The 19,389-nt window shown below is 38.4% G+C and overlaps 1 protein-coding gene across 3 annotated transcripts in view; it reads right to left on the bottom strand.

Annotated features, from left to right (window-relative positions):
* ATL2 (atlastin GTPase 2) overlaps window positions 1-19,389 on the bottom strand; it is a 58,699-nt gene that overhangs the window by 23,700 nt on the left and 15,610 nt on the right. For 2 of the 3 annotated variants that reach the window (XM_060117163.1, XM_060117165.1), the window contains exon 2: window positions 10,200-10,444. The exons of the other annotated variant lie outside the window; for it this stretch is intronic. In XM_060117163.1, coding sequence (XP_059973146.1) covers window positions 10,200-10,444 — 245 coding nt within the window. The remainder of the gene's footprint in view (window positions 1-10,199; window positions 10,445-19,389) is intronic. 3 annotated transcript variants of the gene reach the window in all.

Here is a 19,389-nt window from a genome sequence, read left to right on the forward strand (position 1 = left end):
AACAAGAAAAAAGCTCAATACGAAAATCAACAAACTTTCTTTCTTAGATCAGAGAATTGAGGTCACAGGGCAAACTGCGCACCAATATCTGAGAGACAGGCAAATACAAAGAATCACAAGCTGAGGTCAGTTACCAAGGAGCAGAAGCTGCTGGAGCAACTGGAAGAAACACTTAAATGGTAATTTGGACAAACTGCTGGAAGCTAAGAGTAGACTAGCCTGAGACCTAAGACCTCTCGTGGAGGTTCAGGCTTCATAGGCCCCCACTTTCTTGGGTTTTACCTCAAGGAGCTCCCTGAGGTTTTTTTTGTTTTTTTTTGCCATGGCGCACAGCTTGCAGGATCTTAGTTCCCTGACCAGGGATTGAACCTGGGCCACAGTGGTGAAAGCACTGAGTCCTAACCACTGGACTGCCAGGGAATTCCCTGCAACCATTTTCAAATAAATTCAGGAAAGTAAGCACTGATAGCAGTCCCCATTAACAAAGGCCTGCCCTCCAAGACAAACTACCTTATCAGAGCTTTATCTAAGCCTGGAAAGGGCAATTCATCAACTCCAGCCCCCTCTATCCTTCCTGTCTCAAGTAAGGGGAGAAAAAAAATTGTTAAGGCTAAGAAACACTGCTGAAGGTCACAGCCCAGGGACTCAGGCCCACTTACAAAACTGAGACTTAATCATAAAATGATATAGCTTTCCTCTCCCACACCTTACCACCACATCAACCAGGCTCCACTACGATGACAGTGGATTACAACTGAGAGAGCTGCAAGACACATTCTATTTAAGGAGTTCTTAGAGAAACCCATGGATAATGGGGGAGGGGGAGAAAACTGAAGTCTCTGGGACCTAAAGCAGCAGGAAACATTAAACACATCTCTGAGCTAGAGCTAGATTAACATAACACCTCACACTAAAAACTTAACTGTCAGTTCCTATTTTGATATTTCATGCCTGACTTTCAACAAAAAAATTACAAGCCATGCCAAAAGGTAAGGAAAAACAGACTGATGAGACAAAGCAACCATCAGAACCAAACTTAGATATGATGCAGATTTTGAAATATGAGGTAGTAAATTTAAAATAACTAGGATTAATATCTTAAGGGCTTTAATGAGAAAAGTAGAAAATGTGCAAAAACAAGTAATGTAAGCAGAGAGATGGAAACTCAAAGAATTAAAAGAAAATGCTAGATATAAAAAACACTGTAATAGAAATAAAGAATGCCTTTAATATACTTATCCACAGACTGGACACAGCCAAGGAAAGAATCAGTGAACATGAATATATATCAATAGAAACTTCCCAAATTGAAATGAGTAGACAAAAAAGGATAAGAATATCAGAACAGACCACTCAAGGACTGTGGGACAATTGCAAAAGGTGTAATATAGGTGTGATGGAAATACCAGAAGGAGAAGGGAGAAAAGCGTAAAAGAAACATCAGAAGTAATAATGGCTGAGAATTTTCTAAAATTAATGACAGATACTAAAAAACAGATCCAATAAAGTCAGAGAACACCAAATAGGATAAATACCAAAAGAACTATACCAGGCATATCACAGTCTAACTGCAAAATAACAAAGACAAAAAGGAAATCCTGAAAGAAAACAGAGACAAAAAACACTTTACCTGTAGAGGAACAAGGAAGGATAAGAATCACTTTGGACTTCTCACACACAAACAGGAAGAGAATAGAGTGAAATATTTCAAGTGCTGAAAGAAAAAAGCCACCAACCTAGAATTCTGTATCCAGCAAAGTTATCCTACAAAAGTGAAGGAGAAATAGTCTTCCTTAGACAAAAACTGAGGGAGACTGTCACCAGTACACCTGCCTTGAAAGAAATGTTAAAAGTTCTTCCAAGGGAAAGAAAATAATATAGGTCAGAAACTCAGACATATATATAAAAGAATGTCAAAGAAAGACAAGAAAGTAAATCTTTTATTCTTCTTTCTCTTAATTCATCTAATAGACAACTATGTGTATGAAGTGCTAATAGCAACAAGGTATTGGGTGATTATGGTACATAACACAGAGGATATTAACAACATCATAAGACATAGGAGGGAGGCATTGGGAATACTCTGTCATAATGTACCTGCTCTACCCATGAAGCAGTACAGTAATATTCTAAAGCAGACTTAGACTAGTTGTAAATGTATATTGCAAACTCCAGGAAACCAGTTTTTTTTTTTAATGTTTAAAGAAGTATAATAGATATACTAAGAAAGAACAGAATGTGGAATCATATAAAATAGTCAATTAAAGCTAGAGAAGACAGAAAAAAATAAAAAAGAACAAACAAGTACAACAAATAGAAAATTACAAACGTAAGAAATAACAATCCAATCCTATCAAAAATCACTTTAGATGTGCATGATTGAAATAAACCAATTAAATGACAGAAACTGTCACTGTGGATTAAAAAAAAAAGACCCAAATATTTGTTGTCCACAAAAAAAACCAGTTTAAACATAAAGAAAAGGAATGGAGGAAGATATACCATACTGACACTATTCAAACAATAGCTGGAGTAGCTATACTAATTTCCAACCGAGCTGACTTAAGGACAAGGAAATTATCAGGATAAAGAGTGGTATTACATAATAATAAAGGGGTCCAGAAAAACTTAACAGTTATCTTTAATGTGTATGCACTTAACAACAAAGCATCAAAATACGTGAGGCAAGAACTGAACTGCAAGAAACAAGACAAATCCACTATTATACTTGGAGACTTCAACACACCTCAATCAGTAATTGACAGACCCAGAAGACAGAATATCAGTAAGGATATAGTTGAACTGAACAGCACCAACAATCAAGTGGATCTAATCGACATTATATTGGGTTGGCCAAAAGGTTCATTTGGTTTTTTCCATAAGATGGCTCTAGTAGTGCTTAGTTGTCTTTAACTTCATTCGAAACAATTTTGTTAGACTGTATTGTGACAGCTGTCATACCAGCATGCCTTTAAAAAAAAACTTATCAAAGTTGGTGAATTTTTGTGTAGCCATTTTAATACTGAAGATGGAAGAAAAAAAGCCACATTTTTGGCATATTATGCTTTGTTATTTCAAGAAACGTAAAAATGCAACTGAAACGCAAAAAGATTTGTGCAGTGTATGGAGAAGGTTCTGTGACTGAGCTGACGTGTCAAAAGTGGTTTGCGAAGTTTCGTGCTGGAGATTTCTCTCTGGACAAGCTCCATGTTCGGGTAGACCAGCTGAAGTTGACAGTGATCAAATTGAGACATTAATTGAGAACCATCAACGTTATACCACACGGGAGATAGCCGACATACTCAAAATATCCAAATCAAGCAATGAAAATCATTTGCACCACCTTAGTTATGTTCATCTCTTTGATGTTTAGGTTCCACATAATTTAAGCAAAAAAAACCTTCTTGACCATATTTCTGACGTGATTCTCTACTTAAACATAAGGAAAATGTTCCGTTTTTAAAACAAATTGTGACAGGTGATGAAAAGTGGATACTGTACAATAATGTGGAACAGAAGAGATTGTGGGGCAAGTGAAATGAACCACCACCAACCACACCAAACACCATTCTTCATCCAAAGAAGGTGATGTTGTGTATATGGTGGGATTGGAAGGAAGTCCTCTATTATGAGCTCCTTCCGGAAAACCAAACGAAAATTCCAAAAAGTACTGACCAAATGAAAGCAGCACTCGACGAAAAGCAGAATTAGTCAACAGAAAATACATACTTTTCCATCAGGATAACGCAAGACCGCATGTTTCTTTGATGACCAGGCAAAAACTGTTACAGCTTGGCTGGGAGGTTCTGATTCATCCGCCGTATTCACCAGACATTGCACCTTTGGATTTCCATTTATTTTGGTCTTTACAAAATTCTCTTAATGGAAAAAATTTCAATTCCCTGGAAGACTGTAAAAGGCACCTGGAACAGTTCTTTGCTCAAAAAGATAAAAAGTTTTGGGTGGATGGAACTGTGAGGTTGCCTGAAAAATGGCAGAAGGTAGTGGAACAAAACGGGGAATACGCTGTTCAATAAAGTTCTTGGTGAAAATGAAAAATATGTCTTTTATTTTTACTTAAAAACCGAAGGAACTTTTTGGCCAACCCAATAGACTCCTTCATCCAACAACAACAGAATACACATTCCTCTCAAACTCATACAGAACATTCCCCAAAATAGGACATATACTGGGCCTTAAAACACACCTTAAAATAAATTTTAAAGAACAGATCATACAAAGTATGCTCTCAGACCACAACTGAATTAAACTAGAAACCAGTAATAGAAACATAGCTGGAAAACCCCATAATACTTGAAGTTTACACAACACACTTCTAAATAACACACGGGTCAAAAAAATCTCAACAGAAATTTAAAAATATTTTGAACTAAATGAAAATGAAAATACAACCCATGAAAATATGTAAAATGCAGTGAAAGCAATAGTTAGAGGAGAATTTATAGCATTGGGTGCATATATTAGGAAAAAAGATCTAAAATCAATCATTTAAACTTCCACCTTAGGAAACTAGAAGAGTAATATAACCTAAAGAAGCAGAATAAAAATACAGCAGACACCAATAAAGCTGAACACAAGAAAACAGCATAACAACACAACAGGGAAAAAAAATTAATGGAACCAAAGCTGGTCCTTCGAAAAGATCAATAAAATTGATTTGACAGAGGAAAGACAAATAATAATATCAGAAATCAAAGAGGAAATATCAGAAATCAAAACTACTAATTTCATGGACATTAGAAAGATAGTAAAAGAATATTAAGAACAACTCTATGCCCAAAATTTTGATAACTTAGTTGAAATGGACCAATTATTTGAAAGACACAACCTACCAAACCCACACGAGAAAAAAATAGATCTGAATAGACCTGTATCTACTAAAGAAATTTAATCAATAATTAATAACCTTCAAAAAAGAATGAACCAAATTCAGACAGTTTCACTTGTAAGTTCTACCAAACATTTAAGGAAGAAATGATACCAGTTCTCTCTAAGCTCTTGCAGGAAATAGAAGTAGAAGGCACACTTCCTAACTCATTCTATGAGGTCAGTGTTATCTCAATACCAAAACCAAATAGAGACATAACAAGAAAGGAAAACTAAAGATCAATATATCTCATGAACATAGATATAAAAATACTCAACAAAATATTAGCAAATTGAATCCAACATTGTATAAAAAGAATTATACACCACAACTAACTATTCCAGGGACACAAGGTTAACTCAACATTCAAAAAATTAATAATGTGATCCATCACATCAACAGGCTCAAGAAAAATCATATGATCACATCAATAGATGCAGAAAAAGCATTTGACAAGATCCAACATCCATTCAAGATTAAGAAAACAAAAACCCTCTCAGCATGCTAGAAACAGAACTTCCTGAACTTGATTGAAAAACATATACAAAAATATTCTACAGCTAACAACATACATAGTGTGAAAACCTAGATGCTTCTCCCTAAAGATTAGGAAAGAGATAAGGATATTTGCTCTTATCACTTTGTACTCAACATTGTACTGGAGACTCTAGCCAGGACAATTAGCTAAGAAAGAGAGAGATAAGAGGTACTCAGATTGGAAAGGAAAAAGGAAAACTGTATTTACAGGTGACATGATCTTATATATAGAAAACATTAAAAAGTCCACTAAAAAACTATTGGAACAAAAACTTCCTTGGGGTGCAGTGGTTAAGAATCTGCCTGCCAATGCACGGACACAGGTTTGAGCCCTGGTCGGGGACGATCCCACATGCCGCGGAGCAACTAAGCCCGCGTGCCTAGAGCCCATGCTCTGCAACAAGAGAAGCCACCACAATGAGAAACCCGCGCACCACAACAAAGAGTAGCCCCTGCTCGAGGCAACTAGAGAAAGCCCATGCACAGCAATGAAGACAAAACGCAGCCATAAATAAATAAATAAATAAATTTAAATAAATAAATAAAAATTGTTCACTTAAAATGATTAAAAAAACACTACTGGAATGAATAAATGAGTTGAACAAGGTTGCAGGATACAAGATCAATACAAAACAATCAACTGTATTTCTGTAAACTTGCAACAAACAATCTGAAAATGAAATTAAGAAAACAATTCTGTTTATAACATCAACAAAAAATGAATAAATTTAACAAAAGAAGTGTAAAACATACTCTGCAAACTACAAAACATTTTTGGAAGAAATTAAAGAAGATCCACATAAATGGAAAAACATCCCATGTTCAAAGATTGAAATGCTTAATATTAAGATGGCAACACTACCCAAACTGACCTTTTAGATTCAATCCAATCACCAACAGAATCCCAGCTAACCTCCCATAGAAACTGACAGACTAAGTCCAAAAATCATATGGAATTGTAAGGGACCTAGAACAGACAATCTTGAAAAAAGAACAAAATAAGAGAACTCATTTCCTGTTTTGAAAACTTACTACAAAGCAAAGGTAATCAAGACAGTCTAGTACTGGCATGAGAACAGACATACAGACCAATGAATGCAACAGAACTGAGAGTTCAGAAATAAAGCCACATATCTATGGCCAACTAGCTGTCAACAAGGGTGCCAAGACCATTCAATGGGGAAAGAATAGCCTTTCCAACAAATGGTGCTGGGACAACTGGATAGGCACATACAAAAAAAAATGAAGCTGAACCCTTACCTCATACCATTATCATTCATTATTATATATTAATGTATTATATATAATTAGTGAATATATGTTACATTAACATATTCATAGAATTATAGTATTCATAAGCCAAAAGGTGGAAACAACCCAAATGCCCACTAACGATGAATGGATAAATAAAATGTGATATATGTATACAATAGAATATTATTCAGTCTTGGGCTTCCTGGTGGCACAGTGGTTAAGAATCCACCTGCCAATGCAGGGGACACGGGTTCGAGCCCTGGTCTGGGAAGATCCCACATGCCACAGAGCAACTAAGCCCATGCGCCACAACTACTGAGCCTGTGCTCTAGAGCCCGTGAGCCACAACTACTGAGCCCATGTGCCACAAGTACTGAAGCCCACGTGCCTAGAGCCCATGCTCCACAAGAGGAGCCACTGCAATGAGAAGCCCACGCACCACAACAAAAAGTAGCCCCCACTCGCCACAACTAGAGAAAGCCCACACGCAGCAATGAAGACCCAACGCAGCCAAAAATAAATAAATAAAATAAATAAATTTATTTAAAAAATAAATAACCGATTAATTCCAACATGACATGAAGGAATTTTATTCTAGAAAAACTTGTAATTCACTTCTCAAGTTTACAAAAGACTGATTTCTTTCCTTCTATATTTCAAGCAAAAACAACCTATTTTCATAATACAAGTAGCAGCTTAAAAAAAAAACTGTGTAGGAAGCTATTTACTTTGCAAGAAAATGAGACCTAAAAATCAGAATTTCCCCTGTAATTTGGAAATGTTTGGTAACAACCTCAGAATATTCTTGGTTTTAAGAACTTAGCTACTGAAGTTTTTGTTTTTATCCAACAGAAAAGAGCTCACATTCAGCTGTTATGATTCCTTTACTAACTAATCAAAATTAAAACACATATCTATTTCTAAATCATGAAGTAAAATATTTACATTTGGCTCCTTTAGTGAACTGCTTTACATAAATTGACTCAGGTCAATACCGAAGACATACGAAATCAGTACAGTAGGTCCTCCTGATGTGAAACCCACAGATACAGTGGGCTGACTGTACTATGCCATTTTATATAAGGAACCTGGACATCCAGGGATTTTGGCATCCACTGGAGGTCTTGGAATCAATACCCACCCCAATCCTGCCCCCACTCTGGGATACCTAGGGACGACTGTATAAAGCCACTGTTCATCTCCTACCTTCTTCAACTACCAACCCATCTTTGCAGGCATATAGGTTAATGATATATTCCAAAACTATCCCACTGGTTTTTCTCCTTTACTTTCATCTCCTAGGAAAAGCATGACCCACCACTAAGTCAGTATAAGTAGAAGCCTGTTATTCCTCCAAATCAAACACTGTTTAATGTGATTTTCAATTGACAGAATAAGATTATCTACATCAGGAATCCTATATGGAAACCTTATGAATGAAAACTAATAAAGACATTTAGCTTAGAAACCACTAACTAGGTGTGTAGCCTCAGGTCCTCCTTAACATTCTGTGGCTTCAGTATCTTACCCACAAAGGAGGAAATTCTATTAGTTCAGAGATTACAAATATATGACACGTGTGGGCTGCTACTCCCCCTCTGAACAGCCACTACTAATTGATAAGAGATCAAATAAGAAATGGCACCTGGGCTTCCCTGGTGGCACAGTGGTTGAGAGTCCGCCTGCCGATGCAGGGGACACGGGCTCGTGCCCCGGTCCGGGAAGATCCCACATGCTGCGGAGCAGCTGGGACCGTGAGCCATGGCCGCTGAGCCTGCGCGTCCGGAGCCTGTGCTCGGCAACGGGAGAGGCCACAACAGTGAGAGGCCCGCGTACAGCAAAAAAAAAAAAAAAAAAAGAAAAAGAAATGGCACCTAAGGTGAAACTTGCTAGACAAGTGATCTAAGCTTCCTTCCCCTTCTAACATTCTGTCTGTGACCTACTTGGAATCGAATACATTTGCAGTGAACAGCTCAGACACAGATAGAAACAATATACACAAGCTAACTTAAGGAGTTAGAGCCTCAAAATACAGAAATTCTTTATCATCTTTAAACGTACAGACTTTATTTTTTTAAAGAATAAGTCACTATTTATACATTTCTCTATTTCAGATGTAAAATTCTGGAAAATAATCAAGTCTAAGTGGAAAAACCTTAAAATACTATATCTTTCTCAATTTCCAACTTGTGTAAAATAGTGTTCTTTATCATGAACTACATTCTTGATACTCAGGCATGCTTGAACATGCCTGAAGAGATCCCTATGGAAAGAATATTGAAAAGCTTCCTGAAAATCAACTAGGAATGTTTGCCTTATTACTTATCTCAAGTAGGATGCATATCCAGTTACAGATTTACACAGAACTTGTAAAGGTGAACACCCTGACAGACATTTAGACAATTATATAATTCTGTCAAAGTGTTATTTCTAGCACCTTCATGTGGCCTTCTGAATGTCTAAAGCCTCCTCCTATAAAGCCCTTCCCCCTAAGTGCTCCACTACAAATTTCCAATTCCTCCTTCTTGGTTCCTATCAAACTCTCATTCCCTCAGCCCAACTTTCAACTGTTAGAAAACTACTCTGCCTCCAGCGGAAAAAAAAATTTTTTTTTTTTTTTGCTTTTGTTCAGGGGAGAAAGTCAAAGTCAGGGAGGGGGAGGGAAATAATTGTCTGGTACCATCAAAAAGTGAAAATGTGTAGAGAAAGGGTGATTCATCAGTCAAAATAGAAAATAAGTTCTTACTATGGGCCAATTATCGTGCCAGGCATGGGAGATATGGTAATCAAGATAAGGCCCACTCCTGACAGTAAACTAGCCAGGAAAAATAAGTAACTAAAGTAGTATCAATGAAACATAGGACCTGTGCCATATGGTCATAACACAGTCTTAGAAACCAAGGAAGGCTTCCTACGAAAAAAGATTAGCCAACAGTACAGCAACATTTGACAGATAACACGACATACTCGAGGAACTGCAAAAACTATAGTATACCTGACATACACAGACAAGGGATGAGACTCAGAGATCATGGAAGACCATGGAAGTCACTTTAAGGAACTGAACCTTATCTCAAAAAGTAAGTCTCTGAAGGAGACTTATTTGAGGAGCATAAGTATACCTTTACAGAAGTCTCTATCAGCATACTTCACCCACTGTTGTAAAGGCGATTGAGAAGGGGAAGGTGTGAGGAAATAACAAAAAGCAAGAGACTGAACAGTGCTTCAGAGACTTTAGAGTATACTCAGACATCTTAGGTTAGAGCTACAATGCTTGGAACACAGGTGCTCAATCATATGCCTCAATATGTACTACATGCAAAAAGGAATTATGGAGCTGAAGAAGAATCAAGAGCTCAAACAAACTTACATTACTGTCTTAACTGAGAAGTCTTATCAAGAACTGTATTTTCGTAAAATTAAAGATACAGCTCTTACTGTTTTTTGTCTATTATTTTTAAACAATATTGGTTGGTAATTTTTGTTTTTAACTCAGTTCAATTTAAAAGACACTATTCACCTTGTTATACATATATCTAAGCATGAAGTCCAGTAGAAATGATTTCCCTTTACGAAAAGCTCCTGCCACGGATACCACTACTATGTTAAGATCTCGTATGTGCTCCTGTAGCAATATCTGCTCCAAAGCTTCTTCATCAAGCTCAAAATTATGGTCATCTTCATGTGCAAGAACAATCTGTACTGGACATGGTTTCTTCATAACCTCATCAGAGTTTACTAGGTCATCATCTTCATAATTCTCACCTAGAGTTAAAAAAGAGAGAAACAGGTTACCTTAATTCCTGCATTCTAAACTTTTCCTAAAGGATCACAACTAAAGCAAAATTTCAAATAACTTCTCCTCCATTATAGGTCATTTGGAAATAGTTACAAAAAGGGATGCTCAAACACACACTGGATTTCTCACTTCCTCTATAATAGGACCAAGAATACCAGTCAGTTTCCTACTATATATAGAGATAAGCAGGAATACTAAGTAAGGCCTCTATCTCAATCAGGTCTTAACAGCTAAATGTGAGCAGCAGCTGTTTTTGAACACCGTATTATTCTATAAACAACTTTTGCTACTGTATGCACACAGAAACCAGATGTAGTGAGTGGAAAATCAATTTCATCTAATAATTCAGATTCCAATTTCCCTATAGGCATCACCTGGAAATTACTCCAAGTTACAAAGATTAAAATATACATATAAATTGTAAACATTATTTTTCATTCTGAAACTTCAAGGGTTAAGGTCCTAAGAAATTTCCAAAAATGACACATGATAAAGCTAATGGTTCCCTAATTTAATAAGAGTTACCTAAAAGTATAGCATTCCTTATTAAAACAAAGCACAGGATTAATGTTTTAGTGGAAGACATAAGAATAGTCAACGAGGTGCAGAGATTCATCTGTCTCTAGGGCCCTTTTTCACCAAACACCACAGACACCCCTTCAAAATTATATAGCTCCTGAAAAACAGCTATATAAACTCTTTTGTTCACCCAGCACACCAAAAGAAGTTAACCTTTGCAGAAGAACTTTACTGAATAGTGATGAAGAAATAACTATAGAATATGTAACAGGTGAGAGTTTTTTAAAGTTTAGGTTTCTGTTTTTTTGTTTGTTTGTTTGTTTTTAAACCCACTTAATAGCTAGTTTCACAGACTATGTACCTTGTCTGCCTTTCTTCTCTATCAATTGCTTGATTCCACTAGCAACACTCCTGGGGACTTTATCCTCTCCCACATCAAGATTTTTAAGACTCTCCCCTTGAGGTTGTCTACTAAGTGCCAGTCTCCAATCTAAGGAGACATACAGTATCTACTGTGTTCAATGCAATGACAGCCCCTCCTCACTGAGGAGACAGCCAGTCCACTGAGGAGTGGCACATTATTAGTGCACCAATACCTTATCCACACAAACACTATTCTCAGCATGAAGATTATATACCTACATTAATGAATTTTTAATTTCTTTACAGAAAGAAACATCTAGCTTATTTGATTTGCAAAGACTATTAGAGCCTTTACCTTCACATCACAAGGCACATTTAACTGTACAAAGCAAAATCAACACTATTTCAAAAGGTGTTGCAAACAGTAATATAATGTAATATAAAGAGCAGTCAGTTTCAAAGGAGAATTTTTGAAAGTAAAAGCAATCAGTATTTAATTAAAAAGGATATTATCACTGCTTGTTTCAATGCTATACAGATACAGCCAGGTATGCTATTTGAATGCACAAAAAGTAAACCTTCCAGGAAAAGCACAACATAGTTAAATTCCAATTTAATATATTACCAAACAGTATGCAAATTGTGTGATTAAAACCTTCCAAGCCTAATTAGTGGTTAAGAATGAACCAGGAGGGGCTTCTCTGGTGGCGCAGTGGTTGAGAATCCGCCTGCCAGTGCAGGGGACACGGGTTCGATTCCCGGTCCGGGAAGATCCCACATGCCGCAGAGCAGCTAAGCCTGTGTGCCACAACTACTAAGCTTGCGCTCTAGAGCCCACAAGCCACAACTACTGAGCCCACGTGCCACAACTACTGAAGCCCGCGGGCCTAGAGCCCATGCTCTGCAACAAGAGAAGCCACCGCAATGAGAAGCCCGCGCACTGCAACGAAGAGTAGCCCTCGCTCGCCGCAACCAGAGAAAAGCCCACGTGCAGCAATGAAGACCCAACAGAAGCAATAAATAAATAAAATAATAAAATAAATTAATTAAAAAAAAGAATGAACCAAGAAGCAAAACTGCCTAGATGCGTGTCATTTAACTTCTCTATGCCTGCTTCCTCATCTGTAACATGGGAATAATAATAGCACCTACCACATTAAGTTGTCATCAGGATTAAATGATTTGAAATATGTTTGATACATTGTAAGCATTACAGGTGATTGTCATTAAGGTGACAGTAATTTTAAAATAATCAATCCTACAGAAAAGCTTTTATTTACACCTTAAAATGCTAAAACTCTACAGTGACCTTCAACTGACCAGTATAGCTGTGTAACAACATCACCATCTACCTATTTGCAGGCACAAACCTGAGGGCTGTCCATGATACATCCCTCCTTTTCCTTACCCCTAAATCTAACCAATAACGAAGGTTTTATATTTGTCTTCATTCAAAATCTTCTGATACCATCCCTATTCTCATCACCACCATCTTATCTCACTTAAGGTGGTATTGAACTGTTCTCCCTTCTTGCCCCCTCCTCCAAACCAATCCTCACAGAGTAGCAACTGAATAATACGGTTAAATGTAAATGTGATTAAGTTACTCTCCTTAAAATCACTGCTACAGAGCATTAACAACTAAAATCCGACATGTGCCTCATAAAATCCTGTACTCACTGCCAAATCTCTCCTGTCCCATTTGGTGCTATTTTCCCCTGTGTAAACTACAAATAGACAAGCTAACCTTTTTTCAGATCCTTATGCTATTAAGCTCTTTCTAGACTCTTATTTCACCCATGTTATTCCTCTGCCTGGAATACTCTTTCCCATGTTATTCCCCTAATTAATTCCTTAAGTCTCAGTTTAAACGTCATTTTCTCAGGAATATCTTCCCCCAAGGTTCCTAACCAAATTTAGTCCTCCTACACTCCCCCAATCTTAATCCACCCATCATTTGAATATTTATGTAAGTACTTATTTATTACATGTCTCCCCTCCTAGACTGCCAATCCTCTGCTTAAAACCCTCAATTAGTTCCCCACCATAACCAGAAAATAGAGGGGAAAAAAAATCTTCTAAATTCCTTACCATAGCCTCCACAGTTCTGTGTGATCTGGCCCCTGCAATCTGCCCCTCTTGCTGTTCCTTGAACAGGCCAAACCTGTTTCCCACCCCAGAATCTTTGTCCTGTGTTCTCCCCTGTCTGGAATGCTCTGTCCCTAGAAATTTACGTGTCTTGCTCCTCCATCATCTAGGTCTCAGTGCAAATGTTATCTCCTCCATGTGGCTTTCCTCAACCACTCAGTCTAAATTACAGACCCCTCTCCATCACTTTAACAAAACAGGGGTTTTTCCCACAGCCCTTTTCAGTATTTAAAATAACTTTTTTCATTTGTTTACATGTGTGCCTTATATCTCCCCCTTCATAGAAAGTATGTGCCACAAAAATAAGGATCCCAATCACCCTACTGACCACTCTCTTAGTACTTAGAACACGCGTGGCACCTAGCAGGTGCTTAATAAACATTTCTTGAATGAATGAAATTTACATATTTTATTCAGGAGTTTTACACATGTCCCTACCTATTTTATAAGCAAATTTGACAATCACATAATTAGTTTGGGGAAATACTTCCAGCAACTCAAGAGTAGTATATTTATCACAAAATTACAATTAAAAGTATGAAGTTCTACCAAGCAACAAATTTTAATTAAAAAGAACTCAAAAGTAATAAGTGCTAATGTATCATAATGACCAAATTTGGAGATTGCTGATTTTGTTAAAACCAACAAGTAGTCTTATTCTTAATGTAAAGAAAGCATTAGTTGGTTTCTTAAAAATAAAAATAAAAACAAAAACAAACCATTTGGCAGGAAATCTTTGCTACCTTAAAATTTCACCTAAATTAATTGACTATAGTGGCCAGTTTTCTTTTATTAGCACTAATAAAGATAGATACTGCAGATATACAGGCAGCATATTTGTCACTATTTCTAGTCAACAAACCTCTAAAGGGAAGTGTAGCGAATATGTTTCATGGGTATCATGGAGTACAATGACATGATTCAGCTAAATTTACTCCCCCATCATAATTTCCCTACTAAATTTGGACTAACTACAGATAAAGTACTTCATTCATCAAACACTGATATAGGCCACCATATAAAAGAGAATTATATGCAAATTTCTTTAGAATACCTATAAATATTAATACTCTGTGATCACCTACAGTTGGAAGTCTTTTTAAATTTAGCATTACTTAAGATTTTAAACTGGAGTTAAATTCTATATAGAGAATAGTGATTTTATTTCCACTCTTTAATGCCAAGAGATTGCTGGAAAAAGAGATTTCAGTCCTCCAATAGATTTTCCTAATTCACTGTTCCAAGTCAGTTCTCCCAGACATGGATCTTTCAGGGTCAAAGCTGAAAGACACCTACAGACAATCAACTGTTCCTCAAATATTTCTCCATACCTTAACACTAAGTATACTTAACCTATTTACCACAAGGCCTACAAAAAGACACCGTCTTAGTAAAAAAGTGGGGAAAGAGAGATGACTAGGTGGAACACAAGAGGATTTTTAGGGCCATGAAACTATTCTCTATGATGCTAATGGCAGAGCTGTATCATCATACATTTGTCAAAACCCATAGAACATACAACCCCCAAAATGAACCCTAATGTAAACTACGGACTTTGGGTGATAATAATGTGTCAATGAAAGTTCACTGATTGTGACAAGTGTACCACTCTGGTGTGGGATGCTGACAGGGCGAGAGGCTGCAGGTGTGTGAGGAACGGGGGTGGGGTGGGGGGGTCAGGGGTTGGGGGGTGCGCATGCGTGCGGCCAGACTCTACTTTGTGCTCAATTTTGCTGTGAATCTAAAACGGCTCTAAAAAATAAGTCTATTAAAAAAAAAAAAGAAAAAGACACCTGTCTTTTTTTATTGCTATTTAATCAAACTTTATCTTAACTCATACATTCAGCACATATTCCAACAGGAAAATTTACACTTCAGGACTGACTAGGTACATTTGCAAACTTCAATCTTAATCATAAACTATGACAATAAAAAGGTGCTACAAATCTGCATTACAATGTTACTAACATTAGATTACATCAACCCAAAACTAAACTTGTATAAAGAGAAACAAAAGTATTTCACTTTTATTATTCACATTCCAAATAAAAACTTGTAACAAATTTTTATGGATAGTAGCCTGGACTCAGTGCACTCAGTCTATCTATAAAAATTAGCTATTCAGGGCTTCCCTGGTGGCACAGTGGTTGAGAGTCCGCCTGCTGATGCAGGGGACGCGGGTTCGTGCCCCGGTCCGGGAGGATCCCACATGCCGCGGAGCGGCTGGGCCTGTAGGCCATGGCCGCTGAGCCTGTGCTCCGCAACGGGAGAGGCCACAACGGTGAGAGGCCCACGTACCGCAAAAAAAAAAAAAAAAAAAAAAAAAGCAAAGTGATATTTTGATGTCTGGTACTTGGACCTCAACATTTATACTCCATAACAAAATGAAAATAGTATCTAAGTATTCAAAAGTTTAATCCAGCACATATTTTAAAAAGGTTATACCATGGTAAACCTATTTGTAGATATTTATTATAAGAAACAAAGATGCTAACACAGATATATAAGTTGGTTTATCAGTGTTATTTATGGTAGTGAAAATTAATGTTAAATGTCTTTTTTAATATTTATTTATTTATTTATTTGGCTGCGCCAGGTCTCAGTTGTGGCGTGTGGGATCTTCATTGCAGCATGTGGGATCTTTTTTTTTTTTTAGTTGTAGCATGCGGGATCTAGTTCCCTGACCAGGGATAGAACCCAGGCCCCCTGCATTGGGAGTGCAGAGTCTTAACCACTGGACCACCAGGGAAGTCCCTAATGTTAAACTTCTTAAAACTGGAAATTGGCCTAATATATTTTTTTAAAATAAATTTATTTATTTATTTTTGGCTGCGTTGGGTCTTTGCTGATGAGCGCGGGCTTTCTCTAGCTGTGGTGAGCGGGGGCTACTCTTCGTTGCGGTGTGTGGGCTTCTCATTGTGTTAGCTTCTCTTGTTGTGGAGCATGGGCTCTAGGTGTGCGGGATTCAGTAGTTGTGGCCCACGGGCTCAGTAGTTGTGGCCCACGGGCTCTAGAGCGCAGGCTCAGTAGTTGTGGCGCACGGGCTTAGTTGCTCCGCGGCATGAGGGATCTTCCCAGAGCAGGGCTCGAACCCGTGTCCCCTGCATTGGCAGGCGGATTCTTAACCACTGCACCACCAGGGAAGTCCCGGCCTAATATCTTAACTACATGTTGACATGCAGCTTTAAACCACACACACACATTTAAAATATCAAAGATAGTCTTCAACTCAGTATAAAATAAGTGGGGAAAAGGCAAATCACAAAGTAGTACAAATATTCCCCAATTCTGTTTTGCCTTGTTTTTAAAAACACAGGTACACTTGGGAGTTGGGGGCGAGAGAGAAACAACATTTGAGGCTTCTTCTTCCAGTCATTAGAGTAACTGCTACCAGACTGGCCCTCTGCCACAAACTATAAATCTAAACAAAATATATGAGGCACCTGTTTTCAAGCACTGGACAACAGGCAGAAGAGAGTAATCCTTGAGAAAAGGTCACACACACACACACGCCTCCCATCCACTGCCACACTCTGCTAAGAACAATTTCTTAAACACAGCGTGGGGAACCAAAGCACAAGCAAAGATCTGAGTTCAGGACTGCTAAAAGCAGTTGGAAGCTGTGCAGCAGGACAGAGAAAAAGGAACTATGCAGAGGTAGAGCCCAGAAATCCTTGGCCAAGGGTGATGAGCTTCACAGGTGCAGGGGAACACACTGTGCAAGGCTTACCAAAAAATAGCAACTACAGGGTTGTAAGAGGAACAGAGATACCACAAGTCAAACAGTACTGGGACACTGTGGCATTTTGGCCCAGCCATGATGAATAGATGAACACTTCAGGCATCAAGCTAAAACACCAGAAAGGCCACATCTTCAAATCAAAGACCATGTTCTAGAGTAAGGACTACTGAAGATTCACCCAAACAAAGCCTAATACTAAGACTTGAAAAGAGGGGAGACAGCTTTAGTCCCCTTTAGAGATGTAGTCCCCTCCAGAATCTCCACAATGTGTAACATAAAGTATATGAACAGAAATTATTAGAAATGCAAAGGAAGAAGAAAATGTGGCCCACAGTCAAGAAAAAAAAGCAGTTGATAGGGTTCCCTGGTGGCGCAGTGGTTGAGAGTCCGCCTGCCAATGCAGGGGACACGGGTTCATGGCCCGGTCCGGGAAGATCCCACATGCCGCGGAGCGGCTGGGCCCGTGAGCCATGACCGCTGAGCCTGCGCGTCCGGAGCCTGTGCTCCGCAACGGGAGAAGCCACAACAGTGAGAGGCCTGCATACCACACACACACACGCCAAAAAGCAGTTGACAGAAAGCAATCCTGGGACTTCCCTGGTGGTGCAGTCATTAAGAATCCGCCTGCCAACGCAGGGTACAAGGGTTCAATCCCTGATCTGGGAAGATCCCACACGCTGCGGAGCAACTAAGCCCGTGCACCACAACTACTGAGCCTGAGCTCTAGAGCCCGCAAGCCACAACTACTGAGCCCACGTGCCACAACTACTGAAGCCTGCGTGCCTAGAGCTTGTGCTCCACAAGAAGAGAAGCCACCGCAATGAGAAGCCCGCGCACCGCAACAAAGAGTTGCCCCCACTCACCACAACTACAGAAAGCCTGCTCACAGCAACAAAGACACACACAGCCATAAATAAATATATAGATAGATAGATAAATAAATAAATGCAATCCTGCAATGGCCCAGATGTTCAACTTAGCAGATAAAAGCTTTTAAGAAGACATTGTAAATATGTTCAAGGATTTAAAGGAAAATAAGTTCTTAATAAGTGAATACTTAGGGAGCCTCAGCCAATAAATAGACTATTAAAAAACAAATGAATATTCTAGAACTGAAAAGTACAATAATTAAAATGAAATATTCACTGGATAGACTTAACAGCAGATTGTAAACAGCAGAACAAAGTGTCAGTGAACTTGAAATCACACCAAAGTTCTCTAATTCAAAGAAGAAGAAAAAAAAGAATGAAGAAAAACTAACAGTCTCAGGGACCTGTAGAGCTACATCCAATATGCAGTTAGAGTCCCAGAAGGAGAACAAAGAGAAAAAATACTGAAAAAATATTTGAAGATATAATAGTCAAAATGTTACTAAATTTGATGACCGAGGCTTACAGATCCAAGAAGCTCAGCAAACCTCAAGTAGGGTAAACACAAAGAAAACCACATCAGTCAGACTGCTAAAAACCAAAGGTAAAGGGAAAATTTTTAAAGAAGTGGTGTGGTGGGGACTCCCTGGTGGCGCAGTGGTTGAGAGTCCGCCTGCGGATGCAGGGGACACGGGTTCGTGCCCTGGTCCCGGAAGATCCCACATGCCGCGGAGCGGCTGCGCCTGTGAGCCATGGCCGCTGAGCCTGCGCGTCCGGAGCCTGTGCTCCGCAACGGGAGAGGCCACAACAGTGAGAGGCCCGCGTACCGCAAAAAAAAAAAAAAAACCTTTAGTCTTTTAAAGACACAAAACATTCATACAATCTGTTATTTGCTTCAAAATAGTCTGGTAGGGAGGCTGGCTATGGAAAATAGATATAACAAAGTGGCCATTATATTGATAATTGTTTAATTTGGGAGATGTATATACACAGGGTCCTTATGTTGTTCTCTTTACTTCTGTACATATTTGAAAATTCCATAAGAGTAAGTGTGTGTTTTTTTTTAAGTGGTGAAGCTAACAAAGGCTTTATTAGGAAATGAAGTAGATCTAAGTTCGAAAGATAGAGATACAGGCTACAGCTATTAGAAGCGAGTAAAAGTCTCTCAAATATTCTAGAACACTGCTTCTCAATCTTTCTTCTGCTTCCACAGCATTTTAGCGATTGGGAGGGGCAGGAGGGTGCTGTGAAGGATCAAAAGAAAATGTTA

Source organism: Mesoplodon densirostris, chromosome 14, assembly GCF_025265405.1.
Source record: "Mesoplodon densirostris isolate mMesDen1 chromosome 14, mMesDen1 primary haplotype, whole genome shotgun sequence".
Classification (NCBI taxonomy): Eukaryota; Metazoa; Chordata; class Mammalia; order Artiodactyla; family Ziphiidae; genus Mesoplodon; species Mesoplodon densirostris.